Here is an 18,173-nt window from a genome sequence, read left to right as displayed (position 1 = left end):
ATATGGGCCCAAATTTTATAAATGGATCAAATCACTATACTCTCATCCAAATGCCATGGTGACTACTAATGGACTGAACTCTGACAGATTCCCTCTGGAACGGGGCACAAGACAAGGGTGCTCGCTGTCCCCGCTGCTCTACTTGTTGGGGGCGGAGTCTTTGGCAGAGTTGATAAGGAGCAATCCAAGTATTATGGGTGTTTCTGCAGGCGGCCTGCAGCACAAGATTTCGCTTTAAGCAGATGATGTCTTGCTCTACATATCCAACCCTGAGAAATCCCTCCCTCTCATTTTAGACACAATTGCTCAGTATGGCAAGTTTTCAGGTTATAATATCAATTTTAACAAACCCACTGTCTGCCCTCTCAATATTACACTCACCAGCTCTATGAAGACACTATGTCCTTTCCAATGGAATACACAGGGGTTTCAATACCTCGGGATCTTCATAACACCAGATCTGAATAGCCTTTTCAAGGAAAATTATCTTCCACTCCTGGATCAAATCAAGAACGATCTCCAAACCTGGATCTCCCTCCCAATTAGCTTAGTAGGAAGAATTAATGTCATCCGTATCAACATCCTCCCTAGACTGAACTATTTATTTCAGATGCTCCCATGCTATCTCCCAGTTTCCTTCTTCAAAACAACTAACCAAAGCATCACCAAATTTATATGGGGCAATAAAAAACCTAGGATCAAGTTTTCCACTCTATCGAAACCTGAATCTATGGGTGGTCTTGCCCTTCCCTCCCTTCAATTGTACTACTGGTCTGCCCAAATCCGCAACATGCTAACATGGATCACAAACAGACAAGAGTCAACGTGGATTCAGATAGAAGCCCAATCCTGTGGTTCATTGCCCTTAAGCTCAATTATATTAATTAATAACTTTAGTGAAGTGGGCAACATAGCCAAAACCTTTGTGATTTACAGCACCCTACTAGCGTGGAGGGACTGTAAGAAATACCTGGGCATTTCCTCCCAAATATGTTCTCACTCGCCTATAGTAGGCAACCCAGACTTGCCAAAAGCCCTGAGGGATGCCAACTTTAATCTTTGGCATACCCTAGGAATCAGGACCTTTTCAGACCTATTTCATCAGAAAACCACTACACTGAAATCCTTTCAAGAGCTCTGCAGTGAATTCAATGTGCCAAGATCCCATTTTTTTTTTAATATCTTCAAATTAGACATGTAATTTCCTCATTTACCTCCAAGAGGAGGTTTAGAACTCAGTTGAATGAAGTTGAAACCCTTCTTGTCACAGCACAATCCATTAAAGGCAAAATATCTTACATCTATAGACTCCTTTCTGAGAAAGGAAGCTCCTCCTTTACTCCTTTGAAAATAATCTGGGAAAAGGACCTTGGTCTGACTATCAGTGATGAGTTATGGGCGGAGGTTTGCGACAGGGTATACTGCTCCTCTACCAATGTAAAAATGAAAGAATCTAATTACACATTTTTGTACAAATTTTATTATACTCCTTTGAGACTCCATAGAATGAAAACAGATATGTCTCCTAACTGTAAAATATGTACCTCTGAAAGTGGAACCTATATGCATGTATTTTGGAGTTGTAGAGAGATTGCCAGATTCTGGCAAATACTAGATGTACAGTTTGATATGACCCTGTGTATCTATCTTCTTAATGCCCAGCAGGACTTTGTTCTTGATCCTGACAGAGAAAATTTGCTTTTGACTATTACATACTTTGCTAAGAAATGTATTATTCTATTGTGGGCCTCTAATACCCCTCCTACATTTAAAATGTGGATTGACCAGATTGTTGACTTTCTTCCTCTTGAAAAGCTCACTTATGACCTCCACAAGAGACAGCCCAAGTTTGATAGACTTTGGTCTCCACTATTCAACTATATTTCAAACTGGACAGAGTGAACGGGGTGACTAGGGAAATGCGCAGATACATCTTGTGTAAGGTACTGTAAAACCTAAAAACGAATTATTGGTCCGTCGTCTCAGCGAAGGCTAGAAATAGCTGATAAGAACCTTGATAGTGCTGCTGCAAGTGTTATATATGTTTTTTTGTGTTTTTATTTTATACATTTTTTGAGTACGTGTGCATATGTATGTATGTATGTATGTATATATATATATGTGTGTGTGTATATATGTGGGTGTGTATGTATATATACACTGCTCAAAAAAATAAAGGGAACACTAAAATACCACATCCTAGATCTGAATGAATGAAATATTCTTATTAAATACTTTTTTATTTACGTAGTTGAATGTGCTGACAACAAAATCACACAAAAATTATCAATGGAAATCAAATTTATCAACCCATGGAGGTCTGGATTTGGAGTGACACTCAAAATTAAAGTGGAAAACCACACTACAGGCTGATCCAACTTTGATGTAATGTCCTTAAAACAAGTCAAAATGAGGCTCAGTAGTCTGTGTGGCCTCCACGTGCCTGTATGACCTCCCTACAACGCCTGGGCATGCTCCTGATGAGGTGGTGGATGGTCTCCCGAGGGATCTCCTCCCAGACCTGCACTAAAGCATCCGCCAACTCCTGGACAGTCTGTGGTGCAACGTGGCATTGGTGGATGGAGCGAGACATGATGTCCCAGATGTGCTCAATTGGATTCAGGTCTGGGGAACGGGCGGGCCAGTCCATAGCATCAATGCCTTCCTCTTACAGGAACTGCTGACACTCTCCAGCCACATGAGGTCTAGCATTGTCTTGCATTAGGAGGAACCCAGGGCCAACCGCACCAGCATATGGTCTCACAAGGGGTCTGAGGATCTCATCTCGGTACCTAATGGTAGTCAGGCTACCTCTGGCGAGCACATGGAGGGCTGTGCAGCCCCCCAAAGAAATGCCACCCCACACCATGACTGACCCACCGCCAAACCGGTCATGCTGGAGGATGTTGCAGGCAGCAGAACGTTCTCCACGGCGTCTCCAGACTCTGTCACGTCTGTCACGTGTTCAGTGTGAACCTGCTTTCATCTGTGAAGAGCACAGGGCGCCAGTGGCGAATTTGCCAATCTTGGTGTTCTCTGGAAAATGCCAAATGTCCTGCATGGTGTTGGGCTGTAAGCACAACCCCAACCTGTGGACGTCAGGCCCTCATACCACCCTCATGGAGTCTGTTTCTGACCGTTTGAGCAGACACATGCACATTTGTGGCCTGCTGGAGGTAATTTTGCAGGGCTCTGGCAGTGCTCCTCCTGCTCCTCCTTGCACAAAGGCGGAGGTAGCGGTCCTGCTGCCGGGTTGTTGCCCTCCTACGGCCTCCTCCACGTCTCCTGATGTACTGGCCTATCTCCTGGTAGCGCCTCCATGCTCTAGACACTACGCTGACAGACACAGCAAACCTTCTTGCCACAGCAAACCTTCTTGCCACAGCTCGCATTGATGTGCCATCCTGGATGAGCTGCCCTACCAGAGCCACTTGTGTGGGTTGTAGACTCCGTCTCATGCTACCACTAGAGTGAAAACACCGCCAGCATTCAAAAGTGCCTAAAACATCAGCCAGGAAGCATAGGAACTGAGAAGTGGTCTGCGGTTATCACCTGCAGACCCACTCCTTTATTGGGGGTGTCTTGCTAATTGCCTATAATTTCCACCTGCTGTCTATTACATTTTCACAACAGCATGTGACATTTATTGTCAATCAGTGTTGCTTCCTAAGTGGACAGATTGATTTTACAGAAGTGTGATTGACTTGGAGTTACATTGTGTTGTTTAAGTGTTCCCTTTATTTTTTTGAGCAGTGTAAGCACCAAGGGAAAAAATAAATAAATAAATAAAAAATGTTTATTTTTCTTAATCTTTTATTTTAATTTTTTTAAGCCTGTCACATCTGTGAATGTTTTGTTGGTTGATTGAAAAACAAGAAAACTTAATAAAACTTTACATTTATTTTTTTATTTTTTATTACAAAATAAAAAATCCTACAATGTGATTTTCTGGATTTTTTTTTTCTCATTTTGTCTGTCATAGTTGAAGTGTACCTATGATGAACATTACAGGCCTCTCTCATCTTTTTAAGTGGGAGAACTTGCACAATTGGTGGCTTACTAAATACTTTTTTGCCCCACTGTATGTAGACAACTACAAATACCTAGGTGTCTGGTTAGACTGTGAACTCTCCTTCCAGACTCACATTAAGCATCTCCAATCCAAAATTAAATCTAGAATTGGCTTCCTATTTCGCAACAAAGCATCCTTCACTCATGCTGCCAAACATACCCTCGTAAAACTGACTATCCTACCGATCCTCGACTTCGGCGATGTCATCTATAAAATAGCCTTCAACACCCTACTCAACAAACTGGATGCAGTCTATCACAGTGCCATCCGTTTTGTCACCAAATTCCCATATACCACCCACCACTGCGACCTGTACGCTCTCGTTGGCTGGCCCTCGCTTCATACTCGTCGCCAAACCCACTGGCTCCAGGTCATCTACAAGTCTCTGCTAGGTATCTCAGCTCGCTGGACACCATTGCAGCACCTACTCGTAGCACGCTCTCCAGCAGGTATATCTCACTGGTCACCCCCAAAGCCAATTCCTCCTTTGGTCGTCTTTCCTTCCAGGTCTCTGCTGCCAATGACTGGAACGAACTGCAAAAATCACTGAAGTTGGAGACTCTTACCTCACTAACTTCAGTTGTTAGTTGTGTTAGTTGTGTTTGGTGTAGAGATTGAGACAAGACTAGTTGTGTTTGGTGTAGAGATTGAGACAAGACTAGTTGTGTTTGGTGTAGAGATTGAGACAGGACTAGGTGTGTTTGGTGTAGAGATTGAGACAGGACTAGGTGTGTTAGTTGTGGTTGGTGTAGAGATTGAGACAGGACTAGGTGTGTTTGGTATAGAGATTGAGACAGGACTAGTTGTGTTTGGTGTAGAGATTGAGACAGGACTAGGTGTGTTAGTTGTGTTTGGTGTAGAGAATGAGACAGGACTAGGTGTGTTAGTTGTGTTTGGTGTAGAGAATGAGACAGGACTAGGAGTGTTTGGTGTAGAGATTGAGACAGGACTAGGTGTGTTAGTTGTGTTTGGTGTAGAGATTGAGACAGGACTAGGTGTGTTAGTTGTGTTTGGTGTAGAGATTGAGACAGGACTAGGAGTCAGTACATGTCCAGGCCCGTCTGAAGTTTGCTAGAGAGCATTTGGATGATCCAGAAGAAGATTGGGAGAATGTCATATGGTCAGATGAAACCAAAATACAACTTTTTGGTAAAAACTCAACTCATCGTGTTTGGAGGACAAAGAATGCTGAGTTGCATCCAAAGAACACCATACCTACTGTGAAGCATGGGGGTGGAAGCATCATGCTTTGGGGCTGTTTTTCTGCAAAGGGACCAGGACGACCGATCCGTGTAAAGGAAAGAATGAATGGGGCCATGTATCGTGAGATTTTGAGTGAAAACCTCAATCCATCAGCAAGGGCATTGAAGATGAAACGTGGCTGGGTCTTTCAGCATGACAATTATCCCAAATACACCGCTCGGGCAATGAAGGAGTGGCTTCGTAAGAAGCATTTCAAGGTCCTGGAGTAGCCTAGCCGGTCTCCAGATCTCAACCCCATAGAAAATCTTTGGAGGGAGTTGAAAGTCTGTGTTGCCCAGCAACAGCCCCAAAACATCACTGCTCTAGAGGAGATCTGCATGGAGGAATGGGCCAAAATACCAGCAACAGTGTGTGAAAACCTTGTGAAGACTTACAGAAAACGTTTGACCTCTGTCATTGCCAACTAAGTGTATATAACAAAGTATTGAGATACTTGACCAAATACTTATTTTCCACCATCATTTGCAAATAAATTAATTTAAAATCCTACAATGTATTTATTTTCCTTTATATGTAGGCTGGGCTATTCATTTTATTTTCTACCTCTTTTAGTGTGGTCTGGATGAGGGCTACGTTGTCATTTACTCAATGCGGGGTGGAGAGGATGAGGCATTTCTTTGGTGGGGAGAGGGAGATGTTGTCATTTACTCAATGCGGGGTGGAGAGGATGAGGCATTTCTTTGGTGGGGAGGGGGAGTTGTTGTCATTTACTCAATGCGGGGTGGAGAGGATGAGGCATTTCTTTGGTGGGGAGGGGGAGTTGTTGTCATTTACTCAATGCGGGGTGGAGAGGATGAGGCATTTCTTTGGTGGGGAGGGGGAGACGTTGTCATTTACTCAATGCGGGGTGGAGAGGAGAGGATGAGGCATTTCTTTGGTGGGGAGAGGGAGACGTTGTCATTTACTCAATGCGGGGTGGAGAGGATGAGGCATTTCTTTGGTGGGGAGAGGGAGACGTTGTCATTTACTCAATGCGGGGTGGAGAGGATGAGGCATTTCTTTGGTGGGGAGGGGGAGACGTTGTAATTTACTCAATGCGGGGTGGAGAGGAGAGGATGAGGCATTTCTTTGGTGGGGAGGGGGAGACGTTGTCATTTACTCAATGCGGGGTGGAGAGGATGAGGCATTTCTTAGGTGGGGAGAGGGAGACGTTGCTAACTGTTCCCAGTTTTTGTTTTATTCGGAACACAGAATTGAGACTGAGCGGGGGGATAATAGATCCAACGGGATGTGTCGAGTTGTTTGGGAACTCGGCTGGGGTGTTCAGAGATTATTATTTTATATATACCATTTATTTTCCTTTTTTTCGCAGCTGTAACTACTATCCACTTTTACCCAGCGATGACTTGCACTAAAGTGCGATAACTGTTCGATGACGATGACTAGTACCTTAAATCTATTGACATGGAACTGCCATGGTCTAGGGCATGCAATAAAACGGAAAAAGATACTATGTGCTCTAAAAAGGAGAAAGCAGACATCGCGCTATTTATTACAAGAGACACACCTCTGTGATGCTGAACATGCCAAACTCCGCAGAGCTTGGGTGGGACAGGTGTATTTCTCATCTTTCAAATCAAACAGTAGAGGCACAGCCATACTTATCCATAAGAATGTTCCATTCATAATTGACAAAAACATATCTGATCCGGAGGGGAGATTTATTTTGATAACTGGGTCACTATATGGTCAACCAATTACTATCTTAAACATATACGCCCCTAACACAGATACTCCTGCCTTCATGTCAAAAATGATAACCCTGTTCAATGAGCATTGTGTCTCCTTTGGCGTGGTGGCCGGAGATTTTAATTGTACCCTTAACCCAACCCTAGACAAATCATCTCAAGTCCCCACCACAAATCCTAGATCTGCAAAGATGTTGAACTCTCTTACTAAAGACATGGGACTGATAGATATCTGGAGAGAGACTAATAGCTCATCTATGGACTATACATACTACTCTAATGTCCATAACACCTACTCCCGTATAGATTACATTTTTATCCCAAAGAGTTTCATAAATTCAGCCACATGTACAATCGGACCCATAGCACTTTCAGATCACGCCTTTGTCCACCTCCGCTTTGACCTCTGCAAAAACATCCCGAGGTCAAAGAGCTGGAAATTCAACACCTCCATGCTATCAAACGAAGCGTTCCATACATTGGTAACTACATGGATAGACAACTACACACAAGACAATAAAGATTCTCCTGTTTCTCCGGGCCACAATGTGGGACGCTGCTAAAGCCACACTAAGATGCCATCTAATCGCATATGCTTCCTCTAAGAAAAAAGCCATGGAAGCACACAGGCTAGATCTTGAGAGGGAGCTGGAATGCTGTGAAAAAATACATAAACAATCCCCAGACAGCACCAACTGGAGTCATCTTAAAGCAGCCAAAGCCAAACTGAATTTGGACTACACTCGGGAGATAAAAAAAAAAGTTTTCTTTACTAAACAGAAATACCATGAGTATAGCAATAGGCCCAGTAGATTGCTTGCTTACCAATTAAAAAAGGAGCAGTCAGAGCGTATAATCATGGCTATCCGAACAGCAGAGGACAAGGTCACATATGACCCCAAAAATATCAATTTAACTTTTCATGATTTTTACTGCAAACTATATACCTCTGAGAGAAAACACACGGAGGCAGAACTCCACTCTTTCCTAGAGGGAATCTCGCTACCTAAACTATCAGAGACCGACCAAGAAGATCTCAACTCCCCCTTCACTCCTGAGGAGATTCTGGAGGCAATTACCTCCATGCCACCTAATAAGTCCCCAGGCCCGGATGGATTCCCCAGAGAGTTCTACAAAGCTTTTTGGCCCCAGCTCAGCCCTATCTTCATGCCAATGCTAGAGGATTTTTGCAAAAACGGAGTTCTTCCAGACTCAATGGACACAGCTCGCATTACAGTGTTGCTCAAAAAGGACAAGGACCCCCTATCCTGCTCGTCCTTCCGGCCCATAAGCTTGTTGGATTTCGACTATAAAATAATTACCAAATTGCTTGCCAAAAGACTAAACACTCTTCTTCCCAAAATAATAAAAGCGGACCAAACTGGATTTATTAGATACAGATACTCTTCTGATAACATTCGCCGTCTTTTTGATATTATTGATCAAGTAAACGCACAGAAGACCCCTGTAATGCTGGCTTCACTGGATGCTGAGAAGGCGTTTGACAGGATGGAGTGGAGCTTTCTGTTTTCAGTCTTAGAAAAGTTCAATATGGGCCCAAATTTTATAAATGGATCAAATCACTATACTCTCATCCAAATGCCATGGTGACTACTAATGGACTGAACTCTGACAGATTCCCTCTGGAACGGGGCACAAGACAAGGGTGCTCGCTGTCCCCGCTGCTCTACTTGTTGGGGGCGGAGTCTTTGGCAGAGTTGATAAGGAGCAATCCAAGTATTATGGGTGTTTCTGCAGGCGGCCTGCAGCACAAGATTTCGCTTTAAGCAGATGATGTCTTGCTCTACATATCCAACCCTGAGAAATCCCTCCCTCTCATTTTAGACACAATTGCTCAGTATGGCAAGTTTTCAGGTTATAATATCAATTTTAACAAACCCACTGTCTGCCCTCTCAATATTACACTCACCAGCTCTATGAAGACACTATGTCCTTTCCAATGGAATACACAGGGGTTTCAATACCTCGGGATCTTCATAACACCAGATCTGAATAGCCTTTTCAAGGAAAATTATCTTCCACTCCTGGATCAAATCAAGAACGATCTCCAAACCTGGATCTCCCTCCCAATTAGCTTAGTAGGAAGAATTAATGTCATCCGTATCAACATCCTCCCTAGACTGAACTATTTATTTCAGATGCTCCCATGCTATCTCCCAGTTTCCTTCTTCAAAACAACTAACCAAAGCATCACCAAATTTATATGGGGCAATAAAAAACCTAGGATCAAGTTTTCCACTCTATCGAAACCTGAATCTATGGGTGGTCTTGCCCTTCCCTCCCTTCAATTGTACTACTGGTCTGCCCAAATCCGCAACATGCTAACATGGATCACAAACAGACAAGAGTCAACGTGGATTCAGATAGAAGCCCAATCCTGTGGTTCATTGCCCTTAAGCTCAATTATATTAATTAATAACTTTAGTGAAGTGGGCAACATAGCCAAAACCTTTGTGATTTACAGCACCCTACTAGCGTGGAGGGACTGTAAGAAATACCTGGGCATTTCCTCCCAAATATGTTCTCACTCGCCTATAGTAGGCAACCCAGACTTGCCAAAAGCCCTGAGGGATGCCAACTTTAATCTTTGGCATACCCTAGGAATCAGGACCTTTTCAGACCTATTTCATCAGAAAACCACTACACTGAAATCCTTTCAAGAGCTCTGCAGTGAATTCAATGTGCCAAGATCCCATTTTTTTTTTAATATCTTCAAATTAGACATGTAATTTCCTCATTTACCTCCAAGAGGAGGTTTAGAACTCAGTTGAATGAAGTTGAAACCCTTCTTGTCACAGCACAATCCATTAAAGGCAAAATATCTTACATCTATAGACTCCTTTCTGAGAAAGGAAGCTCCTCCTTTACTCCTTTGAAAATAATCTGGGAAAAGGACCTTGGTCTGACTATCAGTGATGAGTTATGGGCGGAGGTTTGCGACAGGGTATACTGCTCCTCTACCAATGTAAAAATGAAAGAATCTAATTACACATTTTTGTACAAATTTTATTATACTCCTTTGAGACTCCATAGAATGAAAACAGATATGTCTCCTAACTGTAAAATATGTACCTCTGAAAGTGGAACCTATATGCATGTATTTTGGAGTTGTAGAGAGATTGCCAGATTCTGGCAAATACTAGATGTACAGTTTGATATGACCCTGTGTATCTATCTTCTTAATGCCCAGCAGGACTTTGTTCTTGATCCTGACAGAGAAAATTTGCTTTTGACTATTACATACTTTGCTAAGAAATGTATTATTCTATTGTGGGCCTCTAATACCCCTCCTACATTTAAAATGTGGATTGACCAGATTGTTGACTTTCTTCCTCTTGAAAAGCTCACTTATGACCTCCACAAGAGACAGCCCAAGTTTGATAGACTTTGGTCTCCACTATTCAACTATATTTCAAACTGGACAGAGTGAACGGGGTGACTAGGGAAATGCGCAGATACATCTTGTGTAAGGTACTGTAAAACCTAAAAACGAATTATTGGTCCGTCGTCTCAGCGAAGGCTAGAAATAGCTGATAAGAACCTTGATAGTGCTGCTGCAAGTGTTATATATGTTTTTTTGTGTTTTTATTTTATACATTTTTTGAGTACGTGTGCATATGTATGTATGTATGTATGTATATATATATATGTGTGTGTGTATATATGTGGGTGTGTATGTATATATACACTGCTCAAAAAAATAAAGGGAACACTAAAATACCACATCCTAGATCTGAATGAATGAAATATTCTTATTAAATACTTTTTTATTTACGTAGTTGAATGTGCTGACAACAAAATCACACAAAAATTATCAATGGAAATCAAATTTATCAACCCATGGAGGTCTGGATTTGGAGTGACACTCAAAATTAAAGTGGAAAACCACACTACAGGCTGATCCAACTTTGATGTAATGTCCTTAAAACAAGTCAAAATGAGGCTCAGTAGTCTGTGTGGCCTCCACGTGCCTGTATGACCTCCCTACAACGCCTGGGCATGCTCCTGATGAGGTGGTGGATGGTCTCCCGAGGGATCTCCTCCCAGACCTGCACTAAAGCATCCGCCAACTCCTGGACAGTCTGTGGTGCAACGTGGCATTGGTGGATGGAGCGAGACATGATGTCCCAGATGTGCTCAATTGGATTCAGGTCTGGGGAACGGGCGGGCCAGTCCATAGCATCAATGCCTTCCTCTTACAGGAACTGCTGACACTCTCCAGCCACATGAGGTCTAGCATTGTCTTGCATTAGGAGGAACCCAGGGCCAACCGCACCAGCATATGGTCTCACAAGGGGTCTGAGGATCTCATCTCGGTACCTAATGGTAGTCAGGCTACCTCTGGCGAGCACATGGAGGGCTGTGCAGCCCCCCAAAGAAATGCCACCCCACACCATGACTGACCCACCGCCAAACCGGTCATGCTGGAGGATGTTGCAGGCAGCAGAACGTTCTCCACGGCGTCTCCAGACTCTGTCACGTCTGTCACGTGTTCAGTGTGAACCTGCTTTCATCTGTGAAGAGCACAGGGCGCCAGTGGCGAATTTGCCAATCTTGGTGTTCTCTGGAAAATGCCAAATGTCCTGCATGGTGTTGGGCTGTAAGCACAACCCCAACCTGTGGACGTCAGGCCCTCATACCACCCTCATGGAGTCTGTTTCTGACCGTTTGAGCAGACACATGCACATTTGTGGCCTGCTGGAGGTAATTTTGCAGGGCTCTGGCAGTGCTCCTCCTGCTCCTCCTTGCACAAAGGCGGAGGTAGCGGTCCTGCTGCCGGGTTGTTGCCCTCCTACGGCCTCCTCCACGTCTCCTGATGTACTGGCCTATCTCCTGGTAGCGCCTCCATGCTCTAGACACTACGCTGACAGACACAGCAAACCTTCTTGCCACAGCAAACCTTCTTGCCACAGCTCGCATTGATGTGCCATCCTGGATGAGCTGCCCTACCAGAGCCACTTGTGTGGGTTGTAGACTCCGTCTCATGCTACCACTAGAGTGAAAACACCGCCAGCATTCAAAAGTGCCTAAAACATCAGCCAGGAAGCATAGGAACTGAGAAGTGGTCTGCGGTTATCACCTGCAGACCCACTCCTTTATTGGGGGTGTCTTGCTAATTGCCTATAATTTCCACCTGCTGTCTATTACATTTTCACAACAGCATGTGACATTTATTGTCAATCAGTGTTGCTTCCTAAGTGGACAGTTTGATTTTACAGAAGTGTGATTGACTTGGAGTTACATTGTGTTGTTTAAGTGTTCCCTTTATTTTTTTGAGCAGTGTAAGCACCAAGGGAAAAAATAAATAAATAAATAAAAAATGTTTATTTTTCTTAATCTTTTATTTTAATTTTTTTAAGCCTGTCACATCTGTGAATGTTTTGTTGGTTGATTGAAAAACAAGAAAACTTAATAAAACTTTACATTTATTTTTTTATGTTTTATTACAAAATAAAAAATCCTACAATGTGATTTTCTGGATTTTTTTTTTCTCATTTTGTCTGTCATAGTTGAAGTGTACCTATGATGAACATTACAGGCCTCTCTCATCTTTTTAAGTGGGAGAACTTGCACAATTGGTGGCTGACTAAATACTTTTTTGCCCCACTGTATGTAGACAACTACAAATACCTAGGTGTCTGGTTAGACTGTGAACTCTCCTTCCAGACTCACATTAAGCATCTCCAATCCAAAATTAAATCTAGAATTGGCTTCCTATTTCGCAACAAAGCATCCTTCACTCATGCTGCCAAACATACCCTCGTAAAACTGACTATCCTACCGATCCTCGACTTCGGCGATGTCATCTATAAAATAGCCTTCAACACTCTACTCAACAAACTGGATGCAGTCTATCACAGTGCCATCCGTTTTGTCACCAAATTCCCATATACCACCCACCACTGCGACCTGTACGCTCTCGTTGGCTGGCCCTCGCTTCATACTCGTTGCCAAACCCACTGGCTCCAGGTCATCTACAAGTCTCTGCTAGGTAAAGGCCCGCCTTATCTCAGCTCGCTGGACACCATAGCAGCACCTACTCGTAGCACACTCTCCAGCAGGTATATCTCACTGGTCACCCCCAAAGCCAATTCCTCCTTTGGTCGTCTTTCCTTCCAGGTCTCTGCTGCCAATGACTGGAACGAACTGCAAAAATCACTGAAGTTGGAGACTCTTACCTCACTAACTTCAGTTGTTAGTTGTGTTAGTTGTGTTTGGTGTAGAGATTGAGACAAGACTAGTTGTGTTTGGTGTAGAGATTGAGACAGGACTAGGTGTGTTTGGTGTAGAGATTGAGACAGGACTAGGTGTGTTTGGTGTAGAGATTGAGACAGGACTAGGTGTGTTAGTTGTGTTTGGTGTAGAGAATGAGACAGGACTAGGAGTGTTTGGTGTAGAGATTGAGACAGGACTAGGTGTGTTAGTTGTGTTTGGTGTAGAGATTGAGACAGGACTAGGTGTGTTAGTTGTGTTTGGTGTAGAGATTGAGACAGGACTAGGTGTGTTAGTTGTGTTTGGTGTAGAGATTGAGACAGGACTAGGTGTGTTAGTTGTGTTTGGTGTAGAGATTGAGACAGGACTAGGTGTGTTAGTTGTGTTTGGTGTAGAGATTGAGACAGGACTAGGTGTGTTTGGTGTAGAGATTGAGACAGGACTAGGTGTGTTTGGTGTAGAGATTGAGACAGGACTGGGTGTGTTTGGTGTAGAGATTGAGACAGGACTAGGTGTGTTTGGTGTAGAGATTGAGACAGGACTAGGTGTGTTGCTAGGTGCTCACCTCACTGTTACTGTAGCGAGCCAGCTCAGAGATGAACTTCATGTGGTCTTCCCTGATCTGAACCATCTGCTCACAGATATTATACTGAGGACTGCTGCCTGTTGAGGTACATGACCACCTGTGAACGGGGAGGAGAGAGAGATGAGACGAGGTGGATGGAGAAGAGAGAGGAGAGAGATGAGAAGAGAGATGAGGATAGAGAGAGGAGAGAGAGAGAGAGAGAAGGGAGAGAGAAGAGATGAGGATAGAGAGAGGAGAGAAGAGAGAGAAGAGATGAGGATAGAGAGGAGAGATGAGGATAGAGCGAGGAGAGAGCGAGAGAGAAGAGATGAGGATTGAGAGAGGAGAGATGAGGATAGAGCGAGGAGAGAGAGAAGAGAGAGAGAAGAGATGAGGATAGAGGAGAGATGATGATTGAGAGGAGAGATGAAATAGAGAAGAGAGATGAGGAGGTGGATGGAGAAGAGAGAGGAGAGATGAGGATAGAGAAAGAAGAGAGAGAAGAGATGAGGATAAAGAGAGGAGAGAGAGAGAAGAGATGAGAATAGAGAGAGGAGAGAAAGAAATAGAGAAGTGAGATGAGGAGGTGGATGGAGAAGAGAGAGGAGAGATGAGGATAGAGAGAGGAAAGATGAGGTGGAGGAATAGAGGGATAAGGCCTCACCGGTTCTTGTTCTCTTCAAAGTGTGCGCTGGTCTTGATGTACCTGGACAGCTCAATCTGCATGTCACCAAACAGAGGCACCACCTGCAGTTGCTGTTGGGGACAGATACATGAAGACCAGTCAGTTAGTCAGAGCCATTTCAGATACATGAAGACCAGTCAGTTAGTCAGAGCCATTTCAGACCATCCCAGTCTCAACATTAAACTTTTTTTTTAGAGAACGTACAACTCTGCAAAACGATAAACACCCACACACATACAGCAACATCAATATGTCTCAAACTCTCACCTTGAAGAACTTGTCAATCTTGATCAGGTTGATCCTCTTCTTGGCGTCCATTTTGTAGATGTTGCTGTTACTGCCATCCATCAGGTACAGACCAAACCCCATCACCTAGAGGTAACAGACAGGTACAGACCAAACCACATCACCTAGAGGTAACAGACAGGTACAGACCAAACCCCATCACCTAGAGGTAACAGACAGGTACAGACTAAACCCCATCACCTAGAGGTAACAGACAGGACAGGTACAGACTAAACCCCATCACCTAGGAGGTAACACAGGTACAGACTAAACCCCATCACCTAGAGGTAACAGACAGGTACAGACCAAACCCCATCACCTAGAGGTAATAGACAGGTACAGACAGGTACAGACCAAACCCCATCACCTAGAGGTAACAGACAGGTACAGACCAAACCCCATCACCTAGAGAAACAGACAGGTACAGACCAAACCCCATCACCTAGAGGTAACAGACAGGTACAGACCTAACACCATCACCTAGAGGTAACAGACAGGTACAGACTAAACCCCATCACCTAGAGATAACAGACAGGTACAGACTAAACCCCATCACCTAGAGGTAACAGACAGGTACAGACTAAACCCCATCACCTAAAGGTAACAGACAGGTACAGACTAAACCCCATCACCTAGAGGTAACAGACAGGTACAGACTAAACCCCATCACCTAAAGGTAACAGACAGGTACAGACACATTGAAGATAATTAATACTTAATAGATGTTATCCAATATATATCCAATATACCAAATGGCACGCCATTTGGAACGCGGCCCAGCATGCCAGCCAGACGGTAGCGTACCTTGAGCAGCATGTGTTTCTCGTTGGGGGTCAGGTACATCCTGTTCTCATAGTAATCAACACACAGGTTGACTATGTCAGCCAGCAGCTCATCGTGGCCGTTAATCACCTCCAACTGCTGCTGCAGAGACTGGAGACAGAGAGAGAGAGAGAGAGAGAGAGAGAGAGAGAGAGAGACAGAGAGAGAGATAGAGAGAGAGAGAGACAGAGAGAGAAAGACAGAGAGAGAGACAGAGAGAGAAAGACAGAGACAGAGCAGGAGTGAAACAGAGAGAGAGAGAGAGACAGCGGGAGAGAGAGAGACAGCGAGAGACAGAGAGAGAGAGAGACAGAGACAGAGCAGGAGTGAAAGAGAGAGAGAGAGAGACAGCGGGAGAGAGAGAGACAACGAGAGACAGAGAGAGAGAGAGAGAGAGAGACAGAGCAGGAGTGAAACAGAGAGAAAGAGAGAGAGTGAGACAGAGAGAGCGAGAGAGAGAGCGGGAGAGAGAGAGACAGCGAAAGAGAGAGACAGCGAGAGACAGAGAGAGAGACACAGAGAGACAGAGACAGAGCAAGAGTGAAACAGAGAGAGAGAGAGACAGAGTGAGAGAGAGATGTTTAGATGACTTCAGTATTATATATTACGTATCCCCATTAGTTCCTGCCAAGGCAGCAGCTACTCTTCCTGGGGTTTGTTATGGATCCCATTAGTTCCTGTCAAGGCAGCAGCTACTCTTCCTGGGGTTTATTATGGATCCCATTAGTTCCTGTCAAGGCAGCCTTTCACCGCAGATGCGGAAGGGCCATATCGACGGATATCGACTGAGATTTTTGTATTACGTTAATTCGATTTCAGAGGGAAAAGGGTTAATGGCCCGTACTGCTCTGTTCTGGGCCAACTGTAATACACCTAATGCCCTCTGTGAAACCATATGACTAGGCAGTAGTCCAGGTGTGATAAAACTAGGGCCTGTAGGACTTGTTTCGTTGATAGCGATGTCATGACAGTAGAGCAGCGCTTTATTACGTACATACCTCCTCCCATCTTAGCTACTGTCCAGGGTTACACCAAGCAGTTTAGTCACCTCAACTTCCTCAATTTCCACATTATTCATTACAAGATTTAGTTGAGGTTTAGTGAATGATGTCTGAAATACAATGCTTTTAGTTTTTGAAATATTTAGGACTCTTATTACCTTCTGCAACTGACTGCAGCTCTTTGTTAGCAGTGATTTTACTTGCTGTAGTAGCTGGCGTGTATAGTGTTGAGCCATCCGCAAACATAGACACACTGTCTTTACTCAGTGCTAGTGGAAGGTCATTAGTGAAAATAGAAAAAAGTAAGGGGCCTAGATATCTGCCCTGGGGAATCCCGGATTCTACCCGGATTATGTTGGAGAGGCCTCCATTAAACAACACCCTCTGTGTTCTGACAGGTAACTCTCAATCCACGATATAGCAGGGGGTGTAAAGCCATAACACATACGTTTTTCTAGCAGAAGACTATGATCGATAATGTCAAAAGCCGCACGGAAGTCTAACAAAACAGCTCCCACAATATTTTTATCAATTTCTTTCAGCCAATCATCCGTAATTTGTGTAAGTGCTGTGCTTATTGAATGTCCTTCCCTATAAGCGTGCTGGAAGTCTGTTAATTTGTTTACTGTAAAATAGCATTGTATCTGGTCAAACACAATTTTTTCCAGAAGTTTACTAAGGGTTGGTAACAGGCTGATTGGTCAGATATTTGAGCCAGTAAAGGGGGCTTTACTATTCTTGGGTAGCGGAATGACTTTGCTACCCTCTAGGTGTCACGCCCTGACCTTAGAGAGCCTTTTTGTTTCTCTATTTGGTTAGGTCAGGGTGTGATTAGGGTGGGCATTCTAGGTTTTCTGTTTCTATGTTGGTGTGTTTGATTCCCAATCGGAGGCAGCTGTCTATCGTTGTCTCTGATTGGGAATCAGATATAAGTTGTCCGTTTCCTTTTGGGTTTCGTGGGATCTTGTCTTTGTTTGTTGCACGACTAGCTTTACGTTGGGTTCGTGTTCTTTGTTTTTTCCCGGTGTTCCGTTTTCAAATAAAGTGAGAATGTACGCCTGCCACGCTGCACCTTGTTCCGGTCATTTTCATCTGATGACGAGCGCCAGGCCTGAGGGCACACAATCTCTAGTAGGCTTAAATTGAAGAGATTGCCAATAGGAGTGTCAATATCGTCCGCTATTATCCTCAGTCATTTTCCATCCAGGTTGTCAGTCACAGATGATTTGTCACTGCTGATAGACAATAATAGTTTCACCTCTTTCCCACTCAGTTTACGGAATTCAAAATAATTAATTTGGTCAGTTATGCATGAATGTGTAGGTTTAGAGTTTGTGGCTAGCATGTCATGGGTAAGTTCGCTAATGTTGCCAATGAAAAACAAATCATTAAAATAGTTAGCAATATCAGTGGGTTTTGTGATGAGCCATCTGATTCAATGAAAGATGGAGCTGAGTTAGTTTTTTTGCCCAACATTTATGGTTCTACAAAGCTTTTTACTATACTTTAAATATAATCTATCTTTGTTTAGCCACATGATTTCTAAATGTACAGTACG

The 18,173-nt window shown here is 43.7% G+C and overlaps 1 protein-coding gene across 2 annotated transcripts in view; it reads right to left on the bottom strand.

Annotated features, from left to right (window-relative positions):
- The window catches only part of LOC139412646 (cytoplasmic FMR1-interacting protein 1 homolog), a 114,888-nt gene that overhangs the window by 65,318 nt on the left and 31,397 nt on the right, over positions 1 to 18,173 (bottom strand). For both annotated transcript variants that reach the window (XM_071159415.1, XM_071159339.1), the window contains exons 8-11: positions 15,597 to 15,725; positions 14,775 to 14,879; positions 14,487 to 14,578; positions 13,823 to 13,940 (exon numbers count right to left, since the gene is read on the bottom strand). In XM_071159415.1, the coding sequence (XP_071015516.1) occupies positions 13,823 to 13,940; positions 14,487 to 14,578; positions 14,775 to 14,879; positions 15,597 to 15,725 (444 nt within the window). The remainder of the gene's footprint in view (positions 1 to 13,822; positions 13,941 to 14,486; positions 14,579 to 14,774; positions 14,880 to 15,596; positions 15,726 to 18,173) is intronic.

This window comes from Oncorhynchus clarkii, chromosome 1 (genome assembly GCF_045791955.1).
Source record: "Oncorhynchus clarkii lewisi isolate Uvic-CL-2024 chromosome 1, UVic_Ocla_1.0, whole genome shotgun sequence".
NCBI lineage: Eukaryota > Metazoa > Chordata > Actinopteri > Salmoniformes > Salmonidae > Oncorhynchus > Oncorhynchus clarkii.
The sequence above is the reverse complement of the archived record's forward strand: the minus strand, read 5'-3'. Positions and strand labels throughout refer to the sequence as shown.